The 18440-nt window shown below is 33.7% G+C and overlaps 1 protein-coding gene across 4 annotated transcripts; it reads right to left on the minus strand.

The window, feature by feature from the left end:
• Window positions 1-824: 824 nt before the first annotated feature.
• LOC111396723 lies at window positions 825-17553 on the minus strand. 4 transcript variants are annotated; one of them, XM_023023200.1, is made up of 4 exons: window positions 17405-17553; window positions 16974-17312; window positions 14231-14308; window positions 825-1121 (listed from the first exon to the last, which is right to left on the minus strand). In XM_023023200.1, the coding sequence occupies exons 2-4, from the start codon at window positions 17103-17105 to the stop codon at window positions 990-992; spliced, it is 342 nt and encodes a 113-aa protein (XP_022878968.1). In that variant the 5' UTR covers window positions 17106-17312; window positions 17405-17553; the 3' UTR covers window positions 825-989. The 4 variants fall into 4 exon arrangements, 2 of the variants coding, with proteins under 2 accessions (XP_022878968.1, XP_022878969.1); XM_023023201.1 differs by lacking the exon at window positions 825-1121 and adding an exon at window positions 5250-5440; XR_002703052.1 differs by lacking the exon at window positions 825-1121 and adding an exon at window positions 8027-13328.
• Between the last annotated feature and the right edge of the window lie 887 nt (window positions 17554-18440).

Raw genomic sequence — 18440 nt, forward strand, 5'->3', positions numbered from 1 at the left:
ATGATCTAGAAGAAATATATAATCACGGATACTTTTCTGGCCAATCTCAATATCACATATTTCATATACCAAACAATTCTCAATTTTATAGAAAATCCTTAAAATTCCGCATGGATCATAATAAAAGAAACTTTCATCGTAATCACATAATGAAGCAAATAATTCACATAAGTGCATATACTTTGATAATATACTTAATTTATAAATACTTTAAAAATATTTATATTTTTCCACTCGCAGAACTATGTTCACAAAATGAACTCGATTGATAAGCTGTCCCGATGTCAGTATTGCCGCTTGAAATATAATATAATTTTTAAATTAACAATTAATTATTTTAAGTAATCTCAATAATTAAATAGTCGATATCCAAACTTAATCATTTCACGTTTAAATTTCTACAGTCTCTTTAATCACTGAAACTAGTTTTTCTTTCACTTTACTCAGTTTCCTAGTTTATTATACTTAACCCCTTCAATAAAATTGAATTTAGTCTAAAAATCTAACGACTATAAAATTAAACATAACTTGACAATATGTAACTTTTTACTTATCTTTCAAAATTGAGGAATTCAAGCTTAATACTAGAAATCACTTATTTTTAAACCACCTTGTTGAAACTTCCTATTTTTTTTTTCTCTTCTTCCTTCTTTTTTCCCCCCTCTTTCTTTCCTCTTTTCTCTTTCTTTTCTCCCAACTCTCGGCTTCTCTCTATGTGTAAATGAAATGGATTTGTTTTAGTTGGGTAATGGATTAACTTATATATATATATCCACCGCTTGCCTATTTATTATATCTCTTTTTTTTTTGCTTGACAACGATGACTTCTCCTTTTTCCTTCTTTTTTTTGAAAAACTAAATTAAGGTATTACAATTAACCTACTTTCCATTGATATGTCCTTGTCTACATTGGTTCAATACTGATTGTGATTTACACTTGAGATTATTGGGAATTTATTTATCATGCACAGGGAAAAATAAAACAAATTTCAATTCCCACTAAGGATATGTTTTGTGTTTAGATAGAAATTGTACCTTTCTTGAAATTTGTTAACTCCTTTGCGATTCTTTTGTTCCATCAATCTTGATCTGTCACCCACAACTATCCAATTGTCCAACTTCTAATGAAAATACACAAAGGGAACAAGATTGTAAGAGAACTATGGTTTCTATTATTGTGCTAGCAAGAATGAAATTAAATGCAAATTCTAAACATTAGCTGCTTATTTCTATAAGGCCAAACGGGCTAGGCCCATCTACTAACCTGGTCCAATATTTAATTAACAAATTTAATTAATTAATCAAATTAATTAATTCGGGCCTATAAATAATCAACCCAATTAATTAATTTATCTAATGCTTGTTAAATTGATTAATTGACAAATCACAATCTTCTAATTCTCTTTTTGTGTACGACTCATCAGGTTCCCAATCACGATATCTAATGACGTGAATTATTATTTTAATCTAATCAAAACTGATAAATTAGAACACCCTTTAAATTATCACCAATTTACATTCGCCATCCCAGATTGACATCTAGCAATGTGTCTGGGCAATACATGTGATGAAAAATATTATGTGGTATGACAAAATCAAAACCGTTCGTTTACTTTGAAACTATAATCCCTTCATCAATATGATCCGACCAATTACGAGATATGAAAATGTGTCTATCCCGATTATCGATCATATTTTTCATCCCACTATTAAGTCAATATAAGTGGAAAACTCCTTTTCGACTTTTGGGTACACTTTAGCCAATGATTTCGTTATTGACTTAATTGAATAAAATGTGGATCAAAATCTCCTACTATCTAGGAGTGACGAAACCTCTATTGGTTTTTTTACTTCCAAATCAAGATCACGTCCCTCATTAGGCGTGTGATCAAATTCAGATTCATCTACTTGGTCAACTATATCTGTGGACTCTTGAACTGTTTCAAGTTCTATTTTGTTCTCACTGTCCTCTCATAGAGTAAACATTTACTCTAAGAGGACGATATGTCATGAGACAAAAACTTTCTTCTCAATGGGTTAATAAAATTGATATCCAAATCTTTATTTAGGATATCCCACAAATATGTATTCATCAGATTTAGTCTCAAACTTATCCGATTTAGCAGGCTTCAAATAAGCATCACAGCCCCAAACTTTCATATGAGATAAATTGGGACTATTGCTTTTCCATAGCTTGCATGGAGTTTTGTTAACCAACTTAGATGGGACATAATTTAGTGTGTAACACATTGCAATCAGTGCATGAGCCCAAAACAATTTTTGGAGGTTTGTATGACTTGTTATTAATCACATTATATATAATAGTTTATGATTCCTCGTTTCATATACAGCATTATATTGTGGTGTATATAGAGAAGTTTATTGCAAGAGAATCTCATTCTCTTTTAGATAATCTAAAATTTTATCTTTAAAATATTCCCACCTTGAATGGATCTTAATGTGAAAATACATTCACATGTTTGTTTCTCTATTTCTAGCTCGATTCCCTTGAACCAAGAGCTTCGTGATTGAATTTCATCAGATATACATGACCCTTTTTGAAACAATCATTAGTAATTGTGATGAAATAAGAGAAACCTTACCTGACATTAATTGATATGGGTCCATATATATCACTATGTAGTAGGTTAGTAATTATGCAGAACTTTCTCATTTTTTTCAATTAAAAAAAGATTTGGCTATTGTGGTAAATAAGCATGATTCACACCTGTCAAATGATTCAAAATCAATTGACCGCAATTACATATCTCTATGTAATTTTGGAATTACATTTTATCTATATGACCAAGTCTACAATGCCAGATATATGTAATATTTAGATTATCACTTTTTTGCCTTATAATTTCTATACTCATTATAGAATAGTCAGTATTTACAATACAAATGTCATTTTGTAATTTACCATAACTATTAAGATCTTCATCAATATAAACAAGTTACCAAATTCTGTTTCTTGTCGCCACATTCGGTACTTTTGGCCCAAATTCTTCATACAATTTGGTACTTTAAAATTGGACCAAATTGGCCCAAATCCCAATATTGGACCAAATTATTCATGCAATTCGATACTTCTAGCCGCCACATTCTGTTTCTTGCTTCTCTATGTTACCAAATTTTCCCATACAAAGTCACAATACCCAGTAGTTGGCTTCCTATCTTCGATTGAACTCGCCTAGTCTGCATTTGTGTAAACTTCTATGTCTTTATTTTTTACCCTTTCTAAAGAGCAGCCCCTTTCCTGCGGATCCCTTGAGATATCTGAGCATCTTATAGATAGTTTTTAGGTGACTTTCCTTAGAGGAATGCATGTGTTGACATACCAGACTAACTGCAAATGTGATGTCATGTCTGGTGTGTGATAGGTAGATTAGCTTTCCAATCAGTCTTTGATATCTATAATTTCTATTGGCCTTCCTCTATCTTCATTTTTCTTTCCGACATCCATGGGTTTATCACTTCGTTTGTATCCAAGCATGCTGGTTTTGGTTAAAAGATCAAGGACATATTTTCCCTGGGATACACAGATGCCTCTTCTAGATCTGGCAACCTCCATTCCTAGAAAGTATCACATTTGTCCCAAATCCTTCACATCGAATTCAATGGCAAGGCTCCTCTTTAGTCTCTCCATTTTAACTATATTGTCACTTGTCAGAATAATATCGTCAACATATACTATTAGAATCATTTTAGTACCATCTTCAAATAGCTAAAGAAATATAATGTGATCTGATTGTCATTGGCGATATCCCTTGCTTTCAGTACTTTCACAAACCTATCAAACCATGCTCTTAGTGTCTGCTTGAGTCCATATAAGGACTTTATCAATTTACAAACCCGATTTTTTTCGTTTACCTTACAAAATCCTGGTGGTAATGTCATGAATACTTTTTCCAATTCCCCATTTAAGAATTCATTTTTAATATCCAATTGCTGAAGTGACCAACCTAAATTTGTTACTAGTGATAGAAGAACCCGAATTGTATTTAGTTTTGCTAGTGGTGCAAGTGTTTCTGTATAGTCAATGCCATAAGAATGTGTGTATCCTTTTACAATCAACTGGGCCTTATACAGTTCTATAGTCCCATCAACTTTGTATTTCAAATTAAGGACCAAACCAATGGGTTTCTTTCCTTTTGGCAAACCTATCACTTCCTAGATCTCATTTTTTCCAATGCTGGCATTTCTTCCAATACTGTCTCTCTCCGTTTTGGAATTTTCAAGGCTTCTTGAATAGTTCTTGGAACACCGTACTGTCAAGGTGAGTAGTAAATGTATGAATTCCTATAGATAAAGCATTATAGACATGAATTTTGAAATAGGGTGTAGAGTACATGACCGTGTTTGTTTTCTGAGAGCAATGGGTAAATTCATACCTAGTATCTCTAGGGTTTTCTGAGATTCTGGAGCTACCATCGGTTCTCATTCTTTCGGTGCTTTAGATGTGAGATTCTCTAAGTTCTTTGGTTTTAGCTTTCTTGAATAAACCAGTATCTCCTTATTATTATATTTTTTTACATCTCCCTTGTATTCAAGTTCCTTTCTGTCAATGGCATACTAGAATCAGATGGAGGGACATGTTCAGGAGGACAGAGACTAAAGTCAAAGAATCGATCTTCATGCAAGGTCTTCCCCTGAAGAGAGGTGTTGACAAAGTATGGAGTATTTTCGAAGAAAATAACGTCAAGGCTTACAAAGATTCTTTTTGTGGATATGAGAATAGCATCCCCCAAAACTTCTTAGGCATATTCATAATAAACATTAAGGCACAAACAACCTCTAGGAGATGTCTATTTTTGTATTCAACAATCCCATTTTGTTTAGGAACGTCAACGCATGGTACTTTGATGAATTATTCCACGTATTTGAAGAAAGTCACCCATGATGGTTTGAAGTATTCTGTGCCATTGTCAGTATGTGGAATTTGTATTTCAGTTTGGAATTGCATTTGGATCATGGAATGAAAATTGATAAACACAGAACGGACATCGAATTTATCTTTTAATAGCTAAACCCAACTAAGCCGCGTGTGATCATCGATAAAGGTGACAAACCATTTTGTGTTGGTACGATTTGGGACTTGTGAGGGTCCCCATACATCGTTGTGAATCATAGTGAATGCTTTTGATGGTTTGCATATGGATTGTAGAAATGAAATGCGTTGGTGTTTTGCAAATTCACAGATTTCACATTGAAACTTAATTTGCTTTTTATTCATGAAAATAGAGGGAAGTACACATTTCAAGTATTGGAAGTTTGGATGTTCCATTCTAAAATGCCATAACATAATTTCACTATCACTAAGAATAGATGTAGAATCATAATTTTTAAATTAACACTGGTTACTCACATCAACCTTGTCAAAGTAGTAGAGTCCTTCACTTTACTTAGCACTGCAAGTCGTCTTCCCCGATGATAGGTTCTGAAAGATACAGTGAGATGGAAAAAATTTAGGAAGCAATTGGAAGTTTTTGTTAGTAAGCTTATAGATAGCAAATTGCATAATAAATTTGGAACATGAAGAATTGACTCTAAAGTTATAGAATCAGAGATTTGAATACTCCATTTTCTTGCACCAGTCGATAGAGAACCATCTGCATGTTAACTTTAAGATTACCAGCACAAGTTGTGTACGAAGAAAATAGATTGAGTAGTAGTAGAAAATAGGTGGTAGGAATCCGTCATGTGATCAGAAGCTCCTGAGTCAATGATCCAGGGTGTTTTAGATTGAGTAGTAGATTTTAAGTCTCTCAAAATTTTTTCTCTAGGAGCTAGAGAACCTAAAGGATTATGATCGGAGGTCTAATTTGACTGTTGGAGGCTAGAAAACATCTTGTAGAGTTGTTCCATTTGCTCGGAGTTAAAGGCCCCACTAGACTCTTTTGTCTTTTCTATTGAATAATCAACAGACACTTGATATCCACGATTTTTGTGACTTTGCCTTGGTTTCCAATATGCTAGCTTTTCGTGTAGGTCCCAACACGTGTCTTCCTTGTGTCATTTTTCGACAATATTCACACCAAGGTCGACTCTTTTGTTTTTTTGAGCTTGACCCACTAGTTGATCCTTTTGAGTATGGACCCCCTCCCCCAAGCCAAATATTAGAGTAATTTGGCCCAACGTTCACTACAGCCTCATTCTGGATTTGTGCTGGCCCATTTTTAATAATTGGAAACCCATTACTTTTAGGCCCAACACTAAGTCCAGATCCTTTAAAACCAGGTCCAATCCCAGTAGCCACACTGGTTCCATTGTTCATCACCTTTTGCCGACTCCCTTCTCTCTTTACTTCTACAAATACCTCTCATAGCGACGGTAGAGGTTGCCGACCGAGTATCTTGCCTCAAACTTCGTCCAAATCTCGGTGAAGCCTAGCCAAGAACTCAAATACCCTTTCATTCTCTAATTTTTTTCGGTAGTAGACGTTGTCTTCTGGGCACTTTCATTTTTCTCTGAACTCAGGTCAAGCTCTTGCCACAATGCCATCATGTCCTTCGCAGTGGGCAAGAATAGGTAGGTCTTTCTAGAGGGCTTCATGGAATTGACGAGCCACGCAGTTACCATTGAGTTCTTTGATCTCCATTTTTGAAGAAGAGTAGTGTCGGTTGAGGCTGGCATTTTCGTCTCTCTAGTTAGGTACCCAAGTTTTCCTTTTCCATCCACTATTAGTTGATAGATAGTGCCCACTCCCAATAGCGCTTTCTGTCCAACTTTTCTACCGTAAGTTGGAAAAAGGATTTTCCAACTCCTCCACTCACAGCAGAAGTGGCTTCTACCTCATTATGTAGTGATTCAGAGGTCATCGAGCCTCTATTATTGGCTGTAGTTTTAGTCATCTTCTCTGCTCTGATACCATGAAGATTTGAAGATGAAACTGGGGAGAAAAATTCTTTATTTTCCATGCCAATAATGTACAGTGATTAGGTCTATTTATAGTACGAGAAGATACATGGAAAAGGGAAAAAAATAAATCTCCTAAAATTCTAATCAATCACATTATTCTATGATAATTAGAATAAAAAAAAATCTTCCCTCAATCAATAACTGATTTCGACATATACCTTTTCTAAATATATGAAATTTGAGACTCCACCACGCAACTATTATTTTATTAGACAATAGTCTCATTTGAGCTTAGCACCAATGTGCATGGATTTTCGAGGGACGGACACTTCAACTAGTAGAAAACAAGCCACATAAGAGATGTCATGCTACCTAATTTCGTTGATTCTATGTAGAGTTCTCAATAACACCCCCACCGATGCATCTATCAAATACTATTTACTCTACCATAGCACCTTATCAGGGTGGTTTTTCTTATACATTCCATTTTAAATGGTCCAAATTACACTAAATCATGAAAACTGAAATTTGATTTTCTTGTTACTTTGGCCATGAAGCAATATCACTCTCTTGAAGCTTTAGTTTTCCTCTCGTTATGATTGAATGTTGTCAAGTTTATTGGTTAGTTATTCACATCTCTTATTGTAACGCCCCAAATTCTTGGAACCCGAAGCGTTATAAAATAAATCAATCTTTCTTTGGTTTGACTCCTTTGATGTTAACAAAAATTAATTGTAAATGAGAAAATTTTGGAATTTTAAATATATAAAAATACTGAAAGTATTTGTCCGTGTAGACTTAAACAATTATGGCGAAATTTGATTTTGGAAAACATTTGGAGAAAAATCAACAAGTGCCAATTGCACAACAGTGGAAAGAAAAATATATTTAGTCTAACAAACGTCAACTAAAAATTATGAAATTTTACTAGAGACTAAAACATTCATATTTGTATAACATATATAAAATTGGGGTCTTAGCGATAATGTTTGAAACATGAAAATATTGTTCGACTAAGCTGGACAAAAAATTCGAATCTGACCCAAAGCAATCTACTAAAATGGACATAACTTTTTCTCTAGATGATATTTTAAGAAAATTCCGAAGGCACTGTTAGAAGACTCTTTCAAACCCACTGATTTCAATATAAAACATACACCGTAGCCCAAGTTATATGATTTGGAAATAGAATGACAGAATCTGAAATTCAATCCAACAACAAATAAACTTTATGCATAGTCATTCCAACATTTTCTAAGTTATGGTTGACATGAAACATAAATAAAACTAGACAAATCAAACATTTAAACATATTTAAAAGCATCATCTAAGTATTCATAATAAATTTACACAAATTGGAAATTTTAATAAAAAGTGAAAGCTCACAGAGCACTCTCCTCTAGGCAAAACCATTGTCATGCCTTGAATCAACTGTGAAATTTTAGTAGGAATGAGTACTACAAGTAATACTTAGTAGGAAAATACTTAAGCAAATGGTAAAAATATATATTTTCAGAAATGCAAACTTTGTTCATTTGTATCACTGTCAATCTTTCTCTTATTTGAACCACTAAACGGTGTTTCCTTCATGAGTAACACAATAACACAAATGCAAACTTTGATCATTAGTGTCACCTTCAATCTCTTTCTCTTATTTGAAGCACCAAAAGGTGCTTCCATTATGAGTAACACAATAATATGTTTAATGCAAAACGAAAACAAATAATTCTTACATCATTAACAAAAGTGCCGAAAAAACTCCTACCTTAAATGCTTGGAGTTTGAATTCCCTTTTGTATCCAATTTGTAAGAAAATTCAACATGTTCCTAACTTATCCATCAGAAATTTCTAGATTCTAAGGTGCTTGTAGTCTATGGAAAAAGGGTAAGTGAATTTTTTTTTTTTTTTTTTTACAAGGTGTCCTATTCTAGACTAATCCTTGGGTCTGTGATCCGGCCCCTCTTCACACAGAGGAAACGTGATTATAGGGGTTGAAGAAAGTTAATGCTTTCAATTACAAATGGAAGTGACAGTTAGCAATTTAAATGGGGATTTAAATAAATGAAAATGAAATTTAAAATGATAATGTAAATGTAATTTTATGTATATATTGTGGATTTGTGAAATCAACGTGCAAGTTAACTTTCCAAATGGTAGTTAACAATGGGAGTTTAAAATAGTTAGTGAGGTGGGGAGTGGTTAGGCACTTAGTTGGTGAATGGTATATTTAAATCGGGTGCCTTAGTGGAAAAATCAGTTTGAGTGGTTGAGAAAATAATGTGGCTGAAAAAAATGGAAGTCAGTTGAAGGACGAAAAAAAAAAATAAAAATCAAGTTCAATGGTTGTTTGGCATATACAATAAGTGTATCAAATTTTAAATTTTGAAGGACTTAACATAGGCAGTGATTAATATAAAATATGTAGTCACACATAACATAACCAAATCGAATTTATCACTTGAAAGAGATTTCAACATCTTACAAAATTTAAAAAAAGTACGCAAAACTTTACTATCGTGGCCGAAGCTTTAATTTGAACTCCTAAGGAAGGGTCGTAGCGACGTAACAATACAACCCAAATTATCTTCGAGTACTACAAGAAAATTTTATTTTAAAATGAAACACAACATTTTTCTTATTTTTTTCCGATCGCTACAACTCTCCCACTTAAAATAATTTCGTCCTCGAAATTTAACTTACTAGTTTAAGGAGATCGGGATACTTAGCTATATCGTATTCTTCTCTTTCCCAAGTAGCCTCATCCTCACCATTTTTACTCCACTAAACTTTGACTAGTGAAACCTTTCGATTTCTCAAAACATGGTCCTTTCTCTTGAGAATCACAACAGGAGCTTCTTCGTACTTCATGTCACTCTGGACATCCAGTGTTTGGACATTCATCACATGGCTAGGATCCGGGATATACTTTCTTAACATAGAAATGTGAAATATGTTGTGCACTGTTGAAAGCTTGGGTGGCAATGCTAAGCGATATGCCACATTCCCAATCTTTTCAAGAATCTCAAATGGACCAATAAATCTAGGACTCAATTTCCCTTTCTTTCCAAATCATAGTATTTTCTTCATCGGCCCCACTTTGAGAAATACTTTCTTACTAACCTCGAAAGTCAATTCTTTTATCCTTTTGTCAGCATAGTTCTTTTGACGATCTTGGACAGTCTTAACTCTTGATCTAATTTTATATATAGCCTCCACAGTCTTCTCGACCAAATTCGAACCCAAAATCCTCCTTTCACCAACTTTATCCCAATATAACGGTGAGCAACAACATCTACCATACAAAGCTTCATACGGTGCCATGCCAATTGTGGCCAGAAAGCTATTGTTGTATGCAAAATCAGCCAACAACAAATGATCTTCCCATTTACCTTCCAAATCTAGGACACAAGCTCTCAACATATTTTCAAGAACTTGGACAGTTTGTTTAGATTGTTTGTAAGTTTGTGGATGGTATGCCATACTAAATGTTAACTTGAAGCCACATAATCTCTCTGATATAAATCTGTATGAGTTGTTCTAAACTATAGGTTGTTCGCACTGGAAAGAAATGAGCAGATTTTGTAAGTTGATCGACAATCACCTAGATCGTATCATGACCTCTCATTGATCTAGGAAAACAAACGACAAAAATTCATTGCGATCTTTTCCCACTTCCATTCGAGTATGCCCATGTGGTTCAACGGCCTCAACGGCCTCTAATGTTCAGCCTTCACTTGTTGACAAACCATGCATTTGGACACAAACAGGGCTATCTTTCCCTTCTTATTTCTCCACCAAAATGTCTCACACAAATCTCGATACATTTTAGTTTCGTCCTGGGTGTGCGGCATAAGGAGCTGAGTGAGCTTCAGCCATAATCTCATTCCTTAACACTTCATCCTTTGGCATGTACAATCGACCTTTAAACATCAAGCTTCATCTTCAGCTATTTCAAATCCTTTCATCTTCTTAGTTCCCACATCAACCCTGATCTTTTCCAAAAATGAATCATCTTTCTAAGCAGCTACTATTCTATCATTGAGTGTCGGTTTCCAGTAAAACTTGCTAACATCGTCGATGTCTTTACTGGTGACAATAATACTTCAATTCTCAGGTTCTCAAAATCTCTGATTAAATGATCACGTCTTGTACACAGTGCTGACACCTATCCCATGTTCTTTCTAGTTAGCGCATCAGCAACTACATTAAACTTACCTGGATGGTACAAAATGGTGCAGTCGTAATCCTTCACTAATTCTAACCACCGTCACTATCTCATATTCAACTCCTTTTAGGTGAAAAAGTATTTGAGACTCTTATGATCGATATAGATCTCACATTTGCTTCCATATAGGTAGTGTCACCAAATCTTCAAAGCGTGTACTACCACTTCTAGTTCGAGATCATGTGTGGGATAATTCTATTCATATTGCTTCAATTACCTCGAATCTTAAGCTATCACTTTCCCATGTTGTATCAAAACACATTCCAAACTAAGTTTGGATGCATCGCTATAAATCACAAAACCTTTCGAACCATCAACAATAGTCAAAATTGACGTAGATACGAGCCTATCCTTTAACTCTCCAAAACTCTTTTTGCATTTCTCCTGTCGTTCGAATATAGTACCCTTCCGAGTCAACTATGTCATAGGGCCCGTAATCTTGAAAAATCCTTCAATAAATCATCGATAATAGCCAGCTGAACATCGAAAATTCCACACTTTTCCAACTTTTGTAGGTCTGGCTAATTGGTCACTGCATTCACTTTGGATTGATCCACTTCAATTCTTCGTTCTGAAATAGTAAGGCCTAGAAATCTCATTTGGTCCAGGAAAAATTCACATTTCGTAAATTTGACATATAAGTTTTCCTCACGCAGTGTTTCCAAAACTATCCTTAAATGTTCTTCGTGTTGCTGAGAATCTCTCGAGTATATCAATATGTCGTCAATAAATACAACGATAAACATGTCCAAATATTGATGGAACACTCTATTTATCAAGTTCATAAATACTGTAGGGGCATTCGTTGAGCCAAAGGGCATCACCATAAACTCATAATGCTCATATCGAGTCCTAAATGTCGTCTTTGATATATCACCTGACTTAATCTTCAGTTGATGGTAGCCCCACCTTAAATTAAACCCCTGTTTGGTCCTAATTCTCATTCTCATTCTTTTTCTCTCTTATTTTCAACCACATAATCTTCCATAAAATAATATTATACACAAATCAAACACTTTTCATTCTTTTTCAACCACACATTTTTCATAAAAACACTATTCCAACCATTAAAATTTGGCAAGAATGGGGGCAAACGGGGGTTAAATTTCGAGAACACGGATTCACCCTTCAACTGGTCAAACAGGTCCTCAATCCTCAAAAGAGGATACTAATTCTTGATCGTCTACGTATTTAGTTCATGATAGTCGATGCACAACCTCATAGTACCATCTTTCTTCTTTACAAATAGTACCGGAGCTCCCCACGGAGATATACTTAGTCTAATGAATCCTTGTCTAGAAGTCCTTTTAACAATATCTTCAACTCTTGTAATTCCTTTGGCGCCATTCGGTATGAAACTTTGGACACATGAATAGCTCCAGGTACCAGATCTACCAAGAATTCCACTTGTTTATAGGGCGGAGTACCCGATAGATCATCTGAAAACATATTAGCATATTCCAATATAATTGGTACATCATTTAATATTTTCTCTTGAGATGTGGTACTAGTAAGAATGACAAGATATCCATAAAGTCTGAACTCCTCTTTTCCAGTTTTTCGAAAAATTACATCTTTCTTAAAACATACCATTATGGCTCGATTTTCACCTAACCAATCCATGCCTAAAATAATATCAAAATCTTTCATCTCTATAGCATACAAGTCGGCTTCTAATGTCAGTCCATCAAAAATTATCTGCATCCCCTTTGCTATTCTATCTGTATCAATAGTTCCCCCTGATAGCATACTAACCTGTAGTACACTATCATTTTTCTGACATGAAACATTAGTCATAGCTAGACATGCATTAGATATGAATGAATGTGTCATACCAGAATCAATGAGGACATAAACATGAATACTAGAGATGGATAAAATACCTGGTATTACGTCCGAATTTTAGGTAGCCATGTCGTGAGTCAAAGCAATCACCCTTGCTTTTCATTTCTTCTCTTGCTTGGGTTTCTTAGTCAACGGGCACGAAGATACCACGTGGCCAGGTTGGTTACACTTATAGCAAACATACTTTCCATACAGAAATTCTCCTCTGTGAAAGTTGTTACACTTAGGACATTAGGATAAATGGTTGCTTGACTAACCCACATATATCTGCTTCTTAAACTGTCCAGTGTTCTTATTCTTATCCTGCCACTTCCTCTTTCTGAAGTCATTACGTTGTCCCTTATTTACCAACTTCATCCCCGAATAGCTCATTATTTGAGTTTTCTTTGCCACTGCCTAAAAAGTGGTGAGATTGTGTGAACTCACAATATGCCTGATCTCTGGGCGCTCCTCTCATAACGTTTTGCTTTCATGAGCTCAGTACTTAAAAGATGTGGGGTAAATGAAATTTATTTATATGTATGATGGTTTGGGAGAGGAAACGTCATTACAGGGGTTGAAGAAAATGTTTTCAATTACAAACGGAAATGGCGGTTGGTAGTTTAAATGGGGATTTCAATAAATGAAAATGAGATTTAAAATGATAATGTAAGTGGAATTTTATGTATATATTGTGGATTTGTGAAATCAACATGCAAGTTAACTTTCCAAACGGTAGTTAACAAATGGGAGTTTAAAATACTTAGTGAGGTGGGGAGTGGTTAGGCACTTTGTGGGTGAATGGTATATTTAAATCAGGTGCCTTAATGGAAAAATCAATTTGAGGAGTTGAGAAAATAACGTGGCTGAAAAAAATGGAAGTCAGTTGAAGGACAAAAAAAATCATGTTCAAGAGTTGTTTGGCATATACAATAAGTGTATCAAATTTTAAATTTTTAAGGACTTAACATAGGTAGCAATTAATATAAAATATGTAGTCCCACATAACATAACCAAATCGAATAAAAATTTGTCGTTTAAAAGAAATTTCGACATCTTATAAAATTTTAAAAAAGTGCGCGAAACTTTACTATCGTGACCAAAACTTTAATTTGAACTCTTAAGGAAGGGTCGTAGCGATGTAATAATACAACCCAAATTATATTCGAGTACTACAAGAAAATTTTATTTTAAAACGAAACACAACATTTTTTTTTATTTTTTTTTCCGTCGCTACACTTCTCCCATATCTGGAGAATAAATAAACTAGCTTCTAATAAATTAGCAACCAAAATAATGAAAATAAGCAGAAATCATACCACTCCAAGAAAGGGTACTATGAGCAAATACTCTCTGTACAGGGTTGGAAGCAAGTTCTTGATGCACCTGCCATCCACCTGACAGACAAGGCCATAAAGATCTCAAGAGGGAGCTAAATATTAGGAAAAGAAAACTTATTTAGATATTTAAATAGAACATTAAATTAAAAACACATCGTTGTTTCATGAGCACGATAGATTTTGAGCAAAAACATTGATGAAAAGTAATGTATGCCGTATGAAGATCTTTAACGTGACTGAGTGAGAGGCATGATAAAAGAAGGAAATAAAGACAAAAATTATGAACGTTGGCAAACAAATTAACTGTTATATAAGAAATTAAATTAGATGCATCTGATGCCAAAGCCTAAATCAAATACAGTGCCAGACCTGATGTATCAAGTTACCTTCTGCATTGATAGTGCACCATAGCTGTTTTCTACGTCAATAAAAGTGGGAAGTCCACCAGTTGTCAAGCCCCAAAAAAAATAATATGGCATCAAAGATAAATTGAAGTAAAATGTGCCATGCCTTTATACACAAAACTTGATCATCAATTTGTTTAATCCAATGGTTGTTTAAACAGTCCTCTTCAAACAGAATTTTAAAATTTCATCTCTCAGGGGCTCATAAGAGACTAGAAAACAAGCGTAAACATTTTTCCATTAGCCCGTTGCAATGAGGTGTTTTTGAGTTTTGGTGTCAAATTTCAAGGTCTTTGTTATTAGTGCATGCCCCTGTGCAGAAATTACTTCTGTTTGTCAAAAAAGTTGCTGGGAAAACAAAACTAGAAGTTGGCTCATGGAACCACAGTTCCTCGTGCTAGAGATTTGGAGGGATAGAAATATACATGCATTTCAAGTTGTAGAGGGTCATTATGGAAATTAACAGTCTCTTTGTTCCTTGATGATCTGGACACAATTCCATCCCCGCATATATCAAATCTTGGATCATGTAGATAGGATTTGAGAAAGCTTTATTTAAAAACTTTGTAGTATGGACACTTCAACTAGGGTAAAGTGTCCGTGTCAGACATGTGTCGATACTGACACTTCTCGAACACTCTACGATAAAAAAATTCAATTTTTATTAAAAATATTGTATATTTTTAACTCAAAGTTATTAGTAAATAAAAAATAGAATATTTCAATAAGAAAAATTAATAAAGTATAAAATTAAACTTATATTATATAAATGAAAAATTTTAAAGAATTCAATCAACATGCCGGTGATGTATAGTATCGCTACTTTTTGAAAAATCGGATATCAACATATCCAATACGTATCGTTTCGGAGACACGTGTCCTTGTCGGTGCATCATAATTTAAAAATATGCTTTTGCACCTAATACTATAATAAAACTCTAATGCATCAATAAAAATTGCAACATCCAATTTGCTTAAAAAGGAAACTTCAACAAAACTTAATCCACATGTAGTTTAGATTATTCTTGTCAATTCAATAATGTAATATACATAATTTCCTCGAAATTCTCGGTGAATTTAAATGTTCAAGAATGAACTTTTGCTTGCGACAAAGTTGTAGCACCTTAACATAGAATGTATGGCTTCAATAACAAATCTGACTTCTCTGTCTTTCTTAAATTTACAAGCTTGTATTCACAATAGATAGGATGGAAGATCGCACAAATGCAAGCATGCTAATTAAGTACCTGAAATTCAATATGAACAAGAATACTTTGTGTTTCTTTCTTTTCTTTGCCAACTGGCAGGGTGATGGGTTTTGAATAGTAAATTCTCATCCTAAAAAGTTAGACAATACTTTAGAAGGGCAAAAATTCAAGAGTGAAAAAGAGATATTTCCATTAGCACAACAATTAGAAGATATTATTAAATTTCTCTGCCCCAACAGCAGTAGAATGACTAATTAATGATGGAAATAAAATTTAAGGATAGAGATATCAAAAATAACAAACTTAACCTTCAATGCAGGTTGATAGGAAGTACTACTAGAAATATGTTGATTTGTATTGGTTTAGGTAGCAAACAAGTGTTGATTTCGACCTGTTTTGGGGTCAATATAGAAATATGTTGATTTTAACAGGTTAGGGTCAATTTGACTCAATTAGTGTCGCTTCTAGTATGGATAGTTAAGATATTTACATAAAAACAAGGCCTTTTAAACAAAGAATCAAAGTGTAAGGCTATTTTGCAGTTTCCACATTGTAAGAAGGTCAATTTAAAATTCCTCAAATATCTAATATCCAGCTAAGTGTACAAAAACTAGACCATAAAACACAGACATCAATGCAACTTTGTTTAGTCTAATGAGGGAATAGAGTGACCTATTAACCAACTCTAGAAAGACCCTCAAGTCACTTAATAAAATTTCAAAAATAAAATGATAAAACATAAGATCATCACCTTTAGACAGTGTAACTGAATATAGCTTATTCATCCATGGTTTCACTTGTGGAAATTCTTATCAATAAAAATGGAATAAATGGTAAATGGTTTGGCAAAGCTACTCGAATATAGAACATTAAAAAAACATAGTTCTGTAGGAAAATGCGTATCACGGGACATGTGAAAATGCAAAAGCAAACTGATTCACAATGAAGTCGAAGTCCTTGCCTGCATAGAAGGTACTTGGAGTAACAAAATCAAACCTATAAATCAGGATTTTTAAAATGTGGTATGGATATTGTTTTATAGTAAAAGAGTTTTGATTTAATGATTAATCAGGCTAAATTTACTTCTCCAGAGAGCAATATGAAGAATACCTGCGAGTATCGAGAACAATTACAACGAGCCCCGTCAACTGCAGGTTTCGTCATGTTAGCCATTGCTCCACAGGAGTTGTTAACATTGTGATCATAAGGAGGAAACAAGGAGACTCGAAAACATCGGAGCATCGACTATATTGGGAAAGTTCGGCCTGATTGAGAAGGAGATTACCTCTAGTAAACAATAAAATAGCCACGATGTGGAGAACCATTATAACCAAGAAGACCACCGAAGCCCGAAAGCTTCTACCCAACTTCACTCCTCCAAAAACCCCAAATTTCTGCAACTGTTATTTTTGTTCCCAGATACAGCCAGATTTGAAGGCAGTGTACCAGCTTTATCAAAATTCAACACAGCTTGTGTGAGATTAAATCATTTAGAACCATCGAATCGAGTGCAAAATCAACATAAATAAATCCGATACTACCTTCAAAGTTTGGTGATGAGCAAGTTAAGTGGAAATCTGTGCAACACAAGATAAACCCTCGGCCACTTGTACCTTCCTGTTCTTGTTTGGGGAATTGAAAAATGATATTAAAAATATGAAAGGGTTTATCTGGTAAAATTATATATTGAGAAAATGTTAGATGAAGTTTGAAAAAAAAAAGAAAAGAAAAAAGAAATTGTAGGCAACAAGAGGTTAAAAGAATTGGGCAAAATACACTCATGGTTACCGAATGTTACCCTTATTTGCAATCTGGTTACTGAACTTTAATTTATTGCAAGCAATTAGGTTAGGCCATTCTGTTAGCCTTCTATTCAACCATTTAATAGAAATTATAAAATGACAATTAAAAGTAATGGAATCTCTATTCAATATGACAATTCAACCTTTCACCCTCAATCACTAAACTTCTAATTTGGATCAATCATACTATTTAATTTTAATTTCAAAGTTCTAAATAATTTCTAATATTATTTTAAATGTATTAAATAAATAAAATAATCCATATCTAATAACTAAAATAATAAAAACTTTAATTACTTAATAATTTCTACAACTAAAAAAATTTCAAATTTTCAAAATTAGTTAATTCAAAGTTCCAACTAAATACTTCCACTTAATATAACATAATAAATAATAAGGGTTCGGTTGATTTTAAATATGGAATTGAATTGAATTGAAAACAAATTTCAGGGAATTGAATTGCCTAGAAATTGATTTCCTAGGAATTGTAAATTATTGTGTTTGATTGGTATAATTTTTCACGTGGAAAATGTTGAAATAAAATGTATTTTTTGGTATTTATTTGACTTTGTTTTACATAAAAGTTGTCAATTAAAGGGATAAAATTTACTGGTATAGGGGATGAAATTTGTTTCCATTGCCAAAACAAAAAATAAAAAAATAAAAAAATTCAAGAAAATCATATGTCTTTTGGTGTTCTTTTGGCTTTGTTTTACATAAAAATTATCAATTAAAGAGAAATAGTTTTTTACAATATTTCTTAGAATTTGTTAAC

Source organism: Olea europaea, chromosome 7, assembly GCF_002742605.1.
Source record: "Olea europaea var. sylvestris chromosome 7, O_europaea_v1, whole genome shotgun sequence".
Classification (NCBI taxonomy): domain Eukaryota; kingdom Viridiplantae; phylum Streptophyta; class Magnoliopsida; order Lamiales; family Oleaceae; genus Olea; species Olea europaea.

Bases quoted from the DNA above. Each gene is read 5' to 3' on its own strand.
- LOC111396723 (XM_023023200.1), bottom strand. From the start codon at position 17,105: ATGCTCCGATGTTTTCGAGTCTCCTTGTTTCCTCCTTATGATCACAAT. The intron at 14,309-16,973 runs GTATTCTTCATA...CTTGTCTGTCAG, and splicing joins ATTGTTCTCGATACTCGCAG to GTGGATGGCAGGTGCATCAA. The intron at 1,122-14,230 runs GTATGATTTCTG...TATTTTCATTAG, and splicing joins TAGTACCCTTTCTTGGAGTG to AAGTTGGACAATTGGATAGT.